At 48.2% G+C, this 15,397-nt stretch overlaps 3 protein-coding genes across 3 annotated transcripts; 1 reads left to right on the top strand and 2 right to left on the bottom strand.

Annotated features, from left to right (window-relative positions):
• Nucleotides 1-28: 28 nt before the first annotated feature.
• Nucleotides 29-1,892, bottom strand: N7508_003032 (putative flavin-containing amine oxidase; the record flags this gene model as incomplete). The annotated part of the gene is made up of 2 exons (XM_058461098.1): nucleotides 29-1,096; nucleotides 1,152-1,892. 2 exons carry the CDS (start codon nucleotides 1,890-1,892, stop codon nucleotides 29-31), a joined length of 1,809 nt encoding a protein of 602 aa, XP_058321675.1.
• Nucleotides 1,893-2,328: 436 nt separating this feature from the next.
• N7508_003031 (NAD-dependent succinate-semialdehyde dehydrogenase) lies at nucleotides 2,329-4,101 on the top strand (the record flags this gene model as incomplete). The annotated part of the gene is made up of 3 exons (XM_058461097.1): nucleotides 2,329-2,437; nucleotides 2,511-3,921; nucleotides 3,984-4,101. Coding segments are annotated over 3 exons (1,638 nt in total), but the record flags the coding sequence as incomplete, so codon positions are not given.
• A 590-nt stretch (nucleotides 4,102-4,691) lies between these two features.
• Nucleotides 4,692-6,437, bottom strand: N7508_003030 (GTP-binding protein Obg; the record flags this gene model as incomplete). Its single annotated transcript, XM_058461096.1, has 1 exon — nucleotides 4,692-6,437. The coding sequence occupies one exon, from the start codon at nucleotides 6,435-6,437 to the stop codon at nucleotides 4,692-4,694; it is 1,746 nt and encodes a 581-aa protein (XP_058321673.1).
• Nucleotides 6,438-15,397: the final 8,960 nt, after the last annotated feature.

Below are 15,397 nucleotides of genomic sequence, written 5' to 3'. Positions count from 1 at the left end.
GTAATAGAATACAAAGAGCAAAATTCATTTATAAACGAGCAGAAATACCAGCCTGTAAGCCCTTGATCACCTCAGCAGCAGCTCTCTCACCACTGCGAACAGCACCCTCCATGTAACCCTTCCACTCACCAGCAGTCTCCGTACCGGCAAAGTGCAAGTTTCCACAGCTTTCACGCAAAGTATCACCACCAAGATTAGCAATGACACCAGGAGTGAGCGCTGTGCAGTGACAGCCCCAGCCAGCCCACTCATCATGCACCCACTCATAGGTTGTCATCTGTATGAACTCCTTCTGCAAGTTGCTCGCTGCGAAGAGCTTCTCAAGTTGCTTCAGGAGGCTGCTCTCACGCTCCGGGGTAGAAAGTGCTGCCCAGTCCCGTCCAGGATCGCCAGACATGAAACATGTCAGGACATACTTCCGATCCTCGAGACTACAGGTCTCGCGGACCACGCTAGCGGGTCCGATGAACGATTGCGCAAGACCGCAGAAGCCCTTCTTCTCCCAGAATGGAGAGCGGAACTCCATCATGGCCTTGGTGTAGTATCCATATGTGGTTGACTCCGCCCAAACCTGCTTCGCTGGTGGCAACTTGGGGTGGAAAGCAATACTCTTCAACGCAGGGCTGGGCACAGTGGTGATAACCTTGCGAGCGGCATACACTGCACCACCTGCTTGTACCTTGATAGACTGATCACCGCTCTGTACAACTGAGTGCACAGGGGCGCACAGCTTTACAATGCCCTCTGGAAGCGAAGATGCCAATCCGAGGGAAAAGGCCTGGGTACCTTGGCGGATTCGCAGGTACTGACCTCCGTGCTTGCGATCAGATCGCATCTGCAAGAGACCTCCACCAGACTTGCAGTAGTTCAAAAAGTAGAGAGCAGAGATATCGCGAGGATCCTGCCCTAGCATAGCCCGCGTCCATACCGTGGCAGTAGCAAGTGCTACTTCACTGGCACCACGGAACCGCAAGTAGGCCTCGAATGTGAGGGAATCCAGAAGCTTGTCATCGGGTCTGCATGTGTCAAGGGCCTGACAGTCTGCCTCGCACATGTCGCGAATCTGTGCCAGATTTTGCCGAGTAGTTTCATCAAACTGTTTCTCATAGTCAGAAAATAGACCCGCAGACCGGGCTTTGGAACGTACTTACGTTTGGAAGTTCACCATAGGCAAATGGTGTACATTTGCCATTAATGACTTCTAAAACAGCATTTCCTTGCGTGTTCTGTTCGATAACTTCTGCGCCGAAGCGCTTCGCAAGGGCGTATACCTTACTTTGGTTTGTGTCATTGATCCAGGCTGCTCCAAGATCAATAGTCCCACCGCCATTAAGCGGTGCACTCCACGTCTTTCCACCAACACGGTCGCGCGCCTCGAGAATAACGCAGGATAGGCCGCTGCGCAGAAGATCATGAGCAGCGGTCAGACCAGCCAGGCCGGCACCGATGATGACAACGTCTCCGGTCTGGTTCACATTGGACAGTATAGGAGGGAGTGATGTTTCCGGGCGCGCAATAATCGCATCAACTTCAAAGAGCCATGATGGTACTGCGAGCTGCGGTACTGGAAGAAGAGTAATGGCCGGCCGGTGACCTCTCAAGAAGCGCTGGATATGGCGTGTATGCTTTCGGTTGGCGGCATCATAGTTCACAATGTAAAGATTCAGCTTGACGATGTTCTCGATAGAGGATCCTGCGGCGACAATGATTCTCCGCAGGTTGAGCAGAGCCAGGTGAATCTGTGACTCATAGTCGCTTGGAATTGATCCATCCTTCAAGTTTCCTGGTTGACCAGCGACATGAATGACTTTGCCTGCTGGGGCGACAGTCGCGGGGGCATAGTAGGCGCTCGCGGTGTTTGACAAGTCGACGGTGGTGACAGCCTTCGTCATCTTAAAATATGTAATGTCGTCAGAGAAAGACTCAAGCCACAGTTGACAACGATTATATGGGACTAAGCAATTAAGAAATAGTAAAGAAAAAGATACGGCTTCGCAGCGGCCCCTCCTTCCTCTCTCTACACACGACATACCGACTGTTCAAGTCGCCAAGTTCAGCGAAACGAAAGTCATTGGGTGCAGTCATGTTATCTTGTCCCAAAGCGAGAGCTTGAGCTTCAATGGAGTGGAGAAAGGAGGGGATGTGCGCTGTGGCTTACTTTCTCCGCTGTGACTTGCCCATCGATGAATCTCGAGCTGATCACCGAGGTCAACAGCGCAATTTCACACATCGGAAATGCCTTGCATATGTTGTAACTATCTTAAATTCATGAGATACGCTCTCCGTTATTTACAATACGATTGAACAATTTCAAATTCATCACCAATAATGGCCACCACCGCATCCCGCCTGAAGCAACCTTCCCTATTCATTGATAAGAACTACATTAATGGCAAATGGGTTGATGCTGTCTCTGGGAGACAATTTAAGGTGACAGGTACGTGGTATTTGCCCCTTTATTATGAAATATGAAGCAGAACCGGCCTAACTAAACGTGGCTTTCCATTTAGATCCGGCAAACGGAAATGTCATCGCTTCCGGTCCAGAGTCCGCCAGGATAGATGCAGAGAAAGCCATCCAGTCCGCAGCTGCCGCACTTCCTGCATGGCGGTCTCGCCCAGGTCGCAACCGTGGCCGTATCCTTCGCCGGTGGTATGAGTTGGTTATGGAGAACAAAGACGATCTAGCGACCTTGATTACGTTGGAGAATGGCAAGGCCAAGGCCGATGCTGAAGGCGAAGTGCTTTTTGCAGCGAGCTTCCTCGAGTGGTTTGCCGAAGAAGCTGCCCGAATATACGGTGATGTGATTCCGCACAGTCAACCTGGGTTCCGTGTTTCGGTGCTGAAAGAGCCTATTGGTGTCTGTGGCCTTGTTACTCCGTACGTGTTGATCAACAACGATGATATGGCTAGTATGTATGAACGTTTTACTGACACTGGTATCGCGCTGTTTAGATGGAACTTCCCTGCTGCTATGATTACTAGAAAGCTCGGTCCTGCACTGGCGGCTGGATGCACAGTTGTTGTCAAGACTGCGGGTGAGACACCGTTAACTGCACATGCCTTGATGCACCTCGGTGAGAGAGCAGGCGTGCCTGCTGGTGTCATCAATAGTGTGATTGCGTTAGCAAACACAGCCGAGATTGGACAAGTCTTATGCTCGTCCGACGTTATTCGCAAGATCTCCTTCACTGGCTCAACAAGAGTCGGGAAATTTCTTATGCAACAGTCTAGTGGTACTTTGAAGAAGTTAGGCTTAGAATTGGGTGGAAATGCCCCGTTCATTGTCTTTGAAGATGCCGACCTTGACGTGGCTGTCAACGCAGCGATTGCCAGCAAGTTCAAGTCTTCTGGTCAGACCTGTGTGTGCTCCAACCGAATCTTTATCCAGAAGAGCATTTATCCGGAGTTCATCTGCCGGTTGAAGGACGCTGTCGGTCGCTTCCACTTGGGTAATGGCTTCGATGAGAAGACGACCCATGGTCCTTTGGTTACCCCTGCTGCTGCGAATAGAATTGCCGGTCTTGTTGAGGATGCTGTTCAGCGAGGGGGTCAGATTGCAATCGGAGGTCAACGACGACCCGATTTAGGTAATTTCTCTTACTCCGCCATATCTATTTGTGCAGGAGTCAATCGGCTAATGGGAATCTTTTTCAAAGGGTCAAACTTCTTTGAGCCCACCATCATTACAAATGTGAGCACTGATATGCGAGTGGTGAATGAAGAGATCTTCGGGCCTGTGGCGCCAATCTTCTCCTTTGATACTGAAGATCAGGTTATTTCCGAATCCAACAAGAGCGATTTTGGATTGGCATCCTATATCTTCACTCGCGATGTTAGCCGGGCCAACCGCGTATCAGAGCTGTTGCAGTTTGGAATGGTAGCCATTAACACAGGCGCTGTGTCAGATGCTGCCAGTCCGTGAGTTTCCACTTACAAGCCTATTTTGAAATCAGTTACTAATTGTGCTCTTCTATGTTTAGCTTCGGCGGTATTAAGCACTCCGGTATGGGCCGCGAGGGAAGCAAATATGGCATCGAAGACTACTTGCAGACAAAGACGGTTGTCACTGGCAATGTGCACGTTGCCCATAAAGCTTCCTTGTAGGTTACTGCCATGCGGACTTGATAAAACATCTTCCTTAAACCGTAATATTTTACCTGGTCGCGATGCAATGATCTAAGTATAAACGCGGAGACAGTTAATACTCACTATCTACCTACCACTCACACTATGAAGGGCATGCATTTCGGAGATTTCTCGACGATGACAAAGTCGACTTAGCTTCTTGCTGTGCTCGGTGTTCTCTTTCACTAAAATGCCCCAATAATAATATATAGCCATTATTGTATAGATTACTAGGTGCAGACGTTGTCCCGGTACAGGCTCATCCCCGGCGCAGGGATTTTCCCAGCGTAGATTTTATATCATCGGTTGCCTTAATAGCCCGAACTATAAGTGATAAGCCTCAACGTATTGCAAGACCCACAATAGCGACTAGGTCAATTGTCATTGAATGAAATCCGACTATCATGGATGATCATTGCTATTGTGTACAGCTACGCTAGTAAGGTGACTGGAAACATAAGAGATCATGGAGGTATACATCAATAAAATTTGCCCATGTTTATTATAGTACATATGTTTCATGCAGGGGAATGTCTAAATGATATCAATAATATACAGATGCTTCACTCCAGAAGCTCCATGACCAACTTGGGAATGCGAGAGACACCCTCGCCTCTTCGGGCACTGACAGGAACAGCACAGACCTTTTCCTTCCATGCCTTAGCATGACCAGACGGGTGCTCTATTGACCCATTTTGCACAGCCGACAGGTATTCCTGCAAAGCCCGGTATTGATCCTGGGTATTTTCCAAGTCTGCCTTAGTAGCCACGACAAACCAAGGCTTGAGATGTAGAGGTGTCATCATCAAGCGAGGCAGAGTGCCATCAGGATTGGTGTTTAATGTCAAACTGCCAGGCTCTCTGAAGGGATTCTTTTCAGGTTCCGGACCGTTGTTGCCGAACGGATTCCAGTCAATGACGCTGTCATCTCCAGCAGAGTCAGGATCCATATCACGCACTCGCTCGTACTCTCCAAGCTCGTGCCACAGCTTCTTCAGTTCCTCCACGGGGTCGCCATGGCTGAGATCAACCACAAATGCTAGAATGCCAGCGCGGTCAATATGACGGAGGAACCCGAGACCGAGTCCTCGGTCAAGGTGAGCGTCTTCGACTAAGCCGGGAATATCGGCAATTGTAAAGTGGGTTCGACGCTCCTTTGACGCGACAAGTGGACGACCCTTCATATCGTCGGTAATGACTGTTCCGATATGGGGAGACAGTGTAGTGAACTCCCAGTTTCCAATACGCGTCCGACTGTTGGTCAAAGAGCGGAGCAGTGTGCTCTTACCAGCGTTGGGCTTTCCAACCAGTCCAACATCTGCAAGCAGCTTGAGCTCGAAGTCGAGCTCCAACGTCATTCCACCTTCACCACGAGATGCGAACTTTGGTCTTCCCATCGTGCGCGTAGAAAAGTGTGGGTTACCCTGTCCACCGGCACCACCAGCAGCCAGAAGCAAAGGCTTATCCATAGGCTTCGAGAGGTCCAGCCAGATCGGTGCCTTGGGTTCCATCGCCGCTATATTCTGTCTCCGAGGATATGACTTCGGGAACTCCACCATGAGGAAGTCCGATGGTTTCGCGGACGGGTGAAGCACCCAGCGATCGTGCCGAATGGAGTTGAACTCCGGTTCTTCTGTTTCTCGCAGACCAGTTTCTAAATCTTCTGAATCCTCAAGCTCATCTGGATTTCCGAACATTTTCTGCTCCTCTTTGGAGATCTGTTCCGACTCTTCTTCCTCTCTGATGCGCGCCCATGCGTCCTCGACTGGGTCATGGCGACTGATTTCTCGAACCACAGTACCAACGGGAACTTGAATGAGGATGTCGTCACCTCGCTTTCCACCCTTGCTTTTTCCTTGTCCATTTCTGCCTCGGCTGGCTCTAAGAACACCTCGGCGAGCCAACTTGTGAAGACTGGTCAGACCCTCGACTGTCTGAATGTAGATACCCCCTCCGCTACCACCATCACCGCCATTGGGCGGTCCCTCTTCGACATATTTCTCACGAAGATACGCGACACACCCATGACCACCAGCTCCAGCATGCATCGTCACCCGACATTTGTCCTGAAAAATAAAACGCGAGTAATCCTCCGGAGAGGGGTTCAGATGCGACAGGTCTGGTGATGGCTCGTCGGGCACAGCATCTTCATTGGGCGGAGTATCTGCGATAACCGTCTTGGTGCTTTGCAAGCGATATCGTGCAATGCATGCTTTTTTGGGGGATTGCAGGAATATACGACTGCAACGTGCTTGGCGTGAAAGGAATGGTCGTACGGGCAGGGAAAAATAGGCTCGTGGGTGCGCCATGTTGTGAGACCGGCTATCTCGCGCTCATTCTGCGGAGAAACTGGGCGGGTTAGAATGACTTTGTCGCACTCCGGGTAAGGTCGAAAAGAACAAAGCTATTTGCAGGCAATTGATATTGGAGTGAGTTCCAAGTTTGTCTGAAGTTATGACTTCAGCGGATTTCTCCAACACGATAAGGTCACATGGCGATAAGCCATCTATACCGCCAATAATGGTGCACTATAAAGACCTGTCCAGTCTATACTTGCAAAGTCGCGGTAGGGATATATTTTAGACTTTTGTTTTCCTATATCTGACCGCTGCCCCCTTTCTGCAGGTGCGAACAAGAACCATATAATCTTCGTAGTAAGAACCGGTTTCATACCGCAGACCTTTGCTAAAAGGAAAATAGCGAATGCTCAAACATCTTCCCATCACTCGCCACCGCCTCACTGACTCACTACCTCGGATTTTACATTATGCACTGTACAAATGCCGTTGGGCATCAGCATATGATAAATGTAAGGATACGACAGCTACCCTTGGCCCGTCTGCACGTTGCCGTTGTGACTCCCGGGCTACCCTGTCGAGCAAGGATCAATAAACTGACATGGACTCTTCTATGAGAGATTGACTGGTTTTATTCTGGACTGGATATACTCATGAGCGCGCTAAGTCTTGACAACTACTGTAGTGGGTCACCAACATACAGCATTAAAAAAACGGTGTGCCTCTGTCTGTTTAATTGGATCCTGCCGTGGTCGATCGCTCCAGAGACGGTATTATATAGATACCGTATCGAACAAAAACTATCATTAAATACTTACTGGATATAATTTTGTATGCTCTGTGTGTACTGTATGTCGTCTGTTGGTGAGCTCTAGTATACTTGGTAGAGGTCGGCTGCAACCTTGGAATCCTCAGGACCAACCGTAGATCTTAAAGATGACATCGTAGGGTTATTTTTGACACACAAAAAGGTTAGGTGATTTCCGAGAATCTATCTCTTCCAGTTTTGCTATCCTTTGACACCTGTCGAGTTTTCTAAGTCTACTATGCCGTCTTCGTCAAACAATCAGTCTTCCTCGACTGGCTGGGTCTGATAACCCCACATTACAAATGAATATAATTATTAAGCCACTGAAAGCATTCCATGCGCAAACGCATGTAGTCAAAGCACAACTTGATGATATGAAAACGCTCATAATTTCAACGAGAGATAGTATTCACGATCTCGAAGAAAAAGTCGGTATCCTTGGCCAGAACACTTGTTCTTAGGCACAGAACGATATCCATAGAGTCATGACACAGTTTTCATACATTACCAAAGTTGCAGCAGATACGAATCGCCATTGGTGGATATGGTGAAGGGCCTGGAGTTCAAAGACCCACGGAGAGCACTGTCACTACTCTCACAGACTACCGATTGCAGAATCAAACATTGCTTTTAGCAGACTCAGAGCCATTCAGCACGCTTCCATTGAGCCTCCTCCTCCACCATATGAGGGTTAAAGAAGAAGGAAGAATTTTGAGCAGGTTCCGAGATATATATGTCGACAATACTCTTCTTAACACCTAAGAGCCTTTTAGGTACAACACTGGCTTTTTGTCTTTGCAAATGCTATATACGATTATGTGTCTACAATAAGAGAGCACTTGCAGTAGCTCAACATCTCAGATCACTTAGAGCGGAGATATTGCTTCCGAGATTTGACAAGCATGTTTGCTATCTAGAAACCTTCAGCTTGTTCAAATTTAGCTTGATTTCCCCATTTTATCCACGACACTAATGCATGAACAGTCGAGAATGATACAATTCTTCAAATCTTCCTGAACATAACACCGATATTTACAACGCGACTGGAGTTAGAGAATTTACCACTGGATCAAAGGATCTTAAAACGGTGCAGTAGCCAACTTATCGGCTTGTATCATTAGAATTGTATGCTCTGATATTATTTTATGTCGATATGGCTACATACCAGCAACATACTCAAGTGGTTGGGTGTTACTTTTCAAATTGTGGCTCAACACCATACGTATCTACCCACTCCTATCCGGTACCTCCATCCAAGATGAAAGACATGACCCATTGCCCGGGATGTTACGGTGCCCCGAGCTAAGCCTACTATATATCTATTCGAGCAAGAGACATCCCGCAGATATGCAATGACTGGCCGCGTATGACAAGCTGATACATAGAATGGTATGGCCACAGGCATAGTGCCAGTGATCAGAGTCGTAGTCGACGAGTACTTCAAGTGGTATCAAGTACGACACGATCAGGATACGTTACTACGACCAGGCTTCGTGATGCATAATGAATCTAGACTGGGGTGGTACAGGGATAAGATTTGGAATAGATATGAATAAGGAAGGTGAGCTAAAACTGTACAACACGATAAGAACGAGATTGTTAAATGAACCTATTTTCGCCAATGCATTACGTATAGAAACTCGTATTGACGATGTATCATAGAAGACTTTGTTGGCTGTGTTGATTGGCTTGTTGCCCCTGCCTTTTATGCCAGGCTCATCACAGGCAGGAATCTGTGATCCGCTGTCACAATTAGTGCATATATGTTACGAGGTCGATCATTTCTTAGCTTCTCTGCTTGCAAAAGTACTGTGCTATGCCAGGGGAGAGGTCTCGTTGTTGTACTTTTGTTGTTTGGTTCGTCTTGAGGTGTTCATGCATGTTCAACAGCTAGGTTCTATCTGGTGAAATCAGTGGCGGTACTTTTTGGACGTTCGTCTTTGATCGATAGCTGAATCTTAGCGATGTGTGTAAGAGATCATGCATATTGCCTGTTCTTCTGGGCCTGGTGCTTAAGTGCATATTCAGTGGCTGTCTGACATACTTGGCTGAACTATACGATCGCCTACTCTAGATGGGGTGGCTGAGACGTAGAGCTGAGCTGATGTGCATAATTGAAGCAGTCTAGCGTAGGATTTGCTTTTGTAAATACTTCCCAAAACGATGATCACATACGTGGGCAACTTCATTTAGTTGACTGTAGTCCAGATGCATATGACTCGAAGGAAGGTCGTCATCAAGAGAACAGAATGGGGTTGGTATAGACCAAGCAAAGACTAAGCAAAGTGTAAATCGACCAGTCAATGGCTGGTAAGGTTCGATTTAAGCTGAAGTCAATTCCCCATCTGGAAAGACAACATCCAACGTATATTATTTGACAGAAGCAACCAGACGGCACACGTGACCGCCAGATCGAGATCAGTGTCTAGACCGCTGCAGGGGCAATCCTCAATCCTCTTTTAATCACATCGATCCCGAAGGACCCGGAATCAATGAATCAGCAAGGCAAAAAAAAGTACATGTGTAACTGTACAGCTCCAGCTGAGAGACCCAAAGTCGGAACTCGGCTAGGGCAAAGAGAGACAGGGGTGCTCACATGATCAAAAGGGGAATCGATAGTGTGAAAATCCTTGCAAAGACAAGATGTGATTCGGGTCCACTTCGCGGAACTTTTGTTTCGCACCCGTCACCGCGGCACCGGATTACTTTCCGTTTGCCACTGGGGATTAGGGCGATCATTCCTGTTGGTTGAACGGATGTAATTCCCATACATTCTTTTTTTATTTAACACTAATGTACTTCATCATATCCTTAACTTGGTACCATGGAACTGGACTGGTGTTTCCGCGGGTGCCCTGGCGGGGAGCCCGAGAAGGAGACTCTTCGTGCTTCTGATTGGTCCGCGGATATTCCGTTCAGCTGCCGGACCAGCTTCCAGGTTACGTCTTTATCTGGTACACACTAAAGAGAAAAGAGAGATGCAAGGTGGAGTGAGGATCTTGTCATACCTGCAGGCAAAAGTACCTGTCAATTCTAGGATTGAATATGCATGGAGTTGAACAATCTCCCGAGATTCAATACAATGCCATAGACAAGTCTAGATCGGCAATCTAGCCGACAGGGAAGCCGATGATACTGTAGATGTATACAGTACTCCGTACTCCGTAGATATACGTACTGCGTCTCAGTCTTGGACCCATCTAGGACGGAGATGGTCGCTTTGTGTACTTCAGCTCTAGCTGACGGGTTCCACCTTCAAGTGCCCGGCACTCCGGATGAAAGGTGGCAAAAGTCCAAGGTGGATATGCCATCTTCATTAGATCCAAACACCGAGGTATGGTGTAACCTGTCGCAACAATTTAGCGCAAGGTTCCAGATCGGAAAGGGAGGGGAAAGTGGACTGACGCTCGACAGCGCGATAAACTTCCAACCTTCTTTCCTCTCGATCGATCGGGGAGGCTAAGGGGAAGTTACGCAACTCTTAAAGTACACATCGCAAAAGGGACGGCACGATGGTGGCGTTCTATTGGCAGAGCGTGAATGGGCCCGGGCCTTTGAGTTGAAAAAGACGGAGAAGGAAAATGGGAACCTGTATGTCAGTCCGAATCGAGATCATGATCGAGAGCGCCTGAGAACAAAGGAATCAGAATGATCTGCGATGTGCATACTCCTACTGTACAGTACTACAGCTCCTTGTACATGGATACAGTTTGCGAGGGGCCATGCTCAGACTCTTTTTCTTGTCCCCCACTTAATGCCAGTTCTTTTTTGTCTCCTGGCGCTCTCTCATTCCTGCCGCGCTCTAGATTGTAAGCACTCCGAAAGGTGATACATCACAACAGAAATTTCTTCCTGTCAACCACAGCGGCACAGGCCTAAAAAGTCTAGCCTGAGCGCTCAGCCCCTTTGGCAAATTGGCCCAAAATTCCCTAGTTTGGAATTTGGGCCAGGCCCAGAGGGGACGCATCCTATAAGCCTGGATTCATCTTCCGTACCTATGTTCTTTGGCTGTCGGCTTTGGGAAGCAGCCGCGACGCCACACTTCCAACGATTTGGGATTCATGCGATGTTCGAACCCGACACTGTGGTGTGGCAGCTGCCTTGCGTCGATCATGGAGCCTTGGGGATGGTACGAGATCTGTTAGCGTAATCCCAAAAGGGAGAGTGGTGACCGAGTGCTCTGGCCAAACGTCAGATACGGCCCAGCCGTGTATCATCGTGTATCAACTTAGCAAGTATCGCTATGGTTGATCTGTAGAGTGGCTGAACCCGATCTTTGTTGCGGCGGTCTTCGCGGGGAAAATGTGCGATCGGGACGCTGGAGCTGGATCTGCGTGCGCGATGGATGCGAGTGAGGCGGCGTCAGAGGAAGCCGAGCCGTCCCTTGCGATACTGCTCTCAATTAGGAAGGGTTGAGGTGTATGATCCCGAGGTGATGCAATCTTGTGCTCACTGCGGAATGAAGGAAAGATCAAGGGTAGCGCAAGGAATGTGCTGAAGGGGATGTATTTCTCGCTCTCGCTCTAGGATCGATCATGACTTAGTAACCCTGATTCCAATCTAGGATGATGCCACGATGCTGTACTGTAGGGCTCGGGCGGACTTCGGAAAATCAGATGCCCAATAGTCAACAGCATTCCTGCAGCTGAGCTGAGTGATCCCGTGTACGATGTCATCCACTCGACGGTGTAAGTTCTACGTTATGAGTTGACCTGTGAAAAGCTTCACCGTCTTTTGCGACGTTCTTGGGCAACAACAACCGCGGAGGTGTGAATATCGATATGGGCTACATACGCAACACCGGTCCAAATCGCAATGGGTATCGAAAATCTTCGACGATCGAGGTCGGACAGCCTACCGGCGGTGCAGACGCAACTGGCGGGGCTGTGAGAACAATGCCCATGTCGAGGGCTTGCAGGACTTGTAGTATATGAGATGCCAGAAACCAGTGATACGAGTGCTCGAGACGCGGTATCAAAGCCTCTGCAGCAGCAGACAATGGATAATGCAGCCAAGAGACACACCGCTTCATATTAACCATTCTACCTGGCTGTTGATGCAGGCGGGACACTTCATCTTTGATTACCTCCCCCGCTATAGCCCAAATTGGCGAAAATCGGACAGCAGGGATCTCATTCCCCACCATACATGGATGATGCGGTTGGCTGCAGTTAAATCGAGCCCGCTCACATGATCTGTATATTGGCATAGATGAGACTACGAATTAACCCCGGCTTTGTTCGTTGGGTCGCAATCTTCCGCGCCTCCGAACAATCCGAATGGATATCAAGGTCGACACGAATGTCGATGACGGGACCACGGCAGTGCACAGTCGCGTGATGCATGCCATGCAAAGATGACCGGCTTTTCAAGGTTGTCGACAGCAGGCTGTCACCGCTACATCCGAGTGCACCCACGTCAGGCCCTTTGGGCGACGACAGTGTCCATGCGAAATCTTGGACAATTTTGACGGGTGTCATGGGTATTGTAGCCAATGAATCCCCTGGTCAGGATGCAGGGTGCACTGCGATCGATGCATGAAATGCATGGAAGAATTTGTCAACGCATCCTGCTTGTCAGACTCGGAGCTTGTGTTGGCCCATTGTCACGGTCACCCTCGACTGGAGGTGAGATAGTCCACGAGAATAAATTGCCGTGTTGTTTGCTTGGTCAAAGTGACATTGCGATCCAGTTGCATATCGGACTGACCGTTTGAAAGGTTCGAGGGATTACAGGTTGCAGAAGACTTTGGTTTAGTTTACAATGGCTTGCTCACACCGTTCCTTGAGTTTCCTTGTTGGGCATACCATAGGCCCCTGAGAGGCTCAAGCCGAGCAGAAGTATGACGTTTCATGATTTCCCGATCCCTACTACCATCTCACCGGCTTTTCAGGTGCACCTCAGTCGCGTGGCTCCAGATACACATCTGTCGTACATTGCACATCAAAAATGGAGTAAACTAGTAATGTTACAGAGAAGTTACCAATAACAGGGTCCCACTTGTATGGCTTCCAACCCCTTGGGTCCCCTTCTGCTGGGTCGGCACTCTACCGACTTTTGGATAGATGTGATTTACTTGCCTTGCAACCCGATTTGGAAAAGTTGAAGGTGGCGGGATATCGGAAGAGAAGCCGGTGAGATTGTCGCCACTAAGCTACTTTATTGTGTACTGGTGTACGGAGTATTGGGATTCTACTGTACGTGTGAAGGGTGAAAAGGGGCCATTGTTTACCCTATCATGATCGACCGTCCAACGGCCAATAGACAACGCTCGGGAATGTCGGTGAATTTACGACAAACTCAGCTGATTCTTTGGAGTCTTCTCGAAGCCCCAAAAACCGATAATCCAATTACCGGTACCAAACTTGACAGGGCGATCACCGGATCCTCCTTTAGTGTCCGTCAGACCGAGGTTTCAATAGCTTCTTGTTCAACACGGGTTCAAGTGGTCCTGGGACGGGAACCGAGCTATACGTCCCGCGCTTGAATTTTGGGTTGGAAATTTAAACAAAGTTATCCCTTTTTTCTCCTGCGCCACTGGGAGAGCAAAGGAGAAATTAGGCATCATCCGACCCACTGCGCTGGATTATGAGTGACATTTTTTTGCGTTCAATGAGAATCACCCATCTGGGAACACGAAACCCGAGCGAACGGATTCAACGGTTTCGACCTTTGTTCATGTACATCTGAGATATCAACTATGAGACCTCGGGACAACGAGCGGGATGGCGCCCAATGTTCTCCAGGGTGTCCCCTTCTTAGATTTTACACCGCATCTTGTTTCCAGAACGTTAAGGAACCTTCGGAACACACTTAACGCGAAACGCGGCTTAGTATTGTCTCTAGTTGAGCGGAGGTCCATATTTCTGGATCCAATCAATGAGTTCAGTTAGCGACGTTCAGCTTGTAACGACTTTATGGGGTGCCGATCCTATGGTGAGTTCAGTTTCTCCTGATCATCCTATCTGGGAGAGCGGAGACCGGCTAGCCTTTCCTTGATTCCGCGATGTGGAGAGTATGACGATGTGAAATTAATATAGGTCTGAGTTGACAAAGAAAAATCACTTTTTTTCGGTTTTCATAACAATCAAACAAAAAAGGTAATTTATTACACGAGTCCCGATCTTTGTCTAAGTTCATAGCCACTAAGTCTCGGGGAGGCGCAGAGTCAGAAGGATGCTAGATCTATCATCTCACTAACTCGCACTAAAACCACCCCTCTGGGAGAAAGAAAAAACTCAGTGTAAATCCGCCACAGGTAATTAGCGGAAGACACTAAGTGAGGCCTAATGCTGTTCCCCGGGGCCCGGGGCTCAGGGCCGTGGGTCTCTAGACACAACTAAACAGGATTCGGTATGTATCAGCCTTTACCCTTTTCTGCTTGATCTGGGGGATGGATCTGTCGAATCAAAGGAGATGGGTGTACTGAAATTTTGGCTTTTAATTTAATTATTTTTTACTGTGCTAGTGTTACAATCCAAAATGATCTGATCTGATCCCTATCAATCATCCGTCCTTTTTTCCTTTTTTTCTCTCTTTATTTTTCTTTCTCGGAACACTCACTGGTTCCCCCCGTAGGAAGGAATTAAATAAATAATCTTTGTACCTCACTTCGACTCCTCATTTACCCATTGGTTCCACCCCCTTTCCTTGCCTCCGGGGTGCTTCTTCCGTTCCCCCTCTGTACGGAACATGTCAGGTCTCTACATCCCCCCGATCCACCCATAATAAAAAAAAGGGAATTTATATATTAAAATAAAATAAATCTAAAAGAAAAATCAAGACCCACTTCGTTCGTCTTTATCCTGATCCAATGTTTGCTGCCATCTGCATCCTGTACAGCTGTAACCGAAATGTCTAGTTGTGATGCTGAACGGTTGATGTTTTAGTTCTTTGGCGCCTGATCATTCTATAGACCTATCCACTGTCAACATCTTATAACAGCTTCCCCTTTCCCTCCAGATTTTTTTCTTTCCCTTCTTAGGAATGACTCTCTCTCCCTTCTTGCAATTCATTGACTTGCTTTAAACTCTACCTATCCTCCCCACCCCCCTTTTGCCGCACTCATTGGGATTCTTTATAGATCCCTTTCCCATTCTTGATCAACCCTGCCCTGGCAAAGCCCGACCTTTCGAAATTGTCGTGTCGATCGTGTGATATTTGT

This window comes from Penicillium antarcticum (assembly GCF_028974205.1).
Source record: "Penicillium antarcticum strain IBT 31339 chromosome Unknown utg000003l_segment0_segment0, whole genome shotgun sequence".
NCBI lineage: Eukaryota > Fungi > Ascomycota > Eurotiomycetes > Eurotiales > Aspergillaceae > Penicillium > Penicillium antarcticum.
Note: the sequence above shows the minus strand (reverse complement) of the source record. Positions and strands in the feature narration are given on the sequence as shown.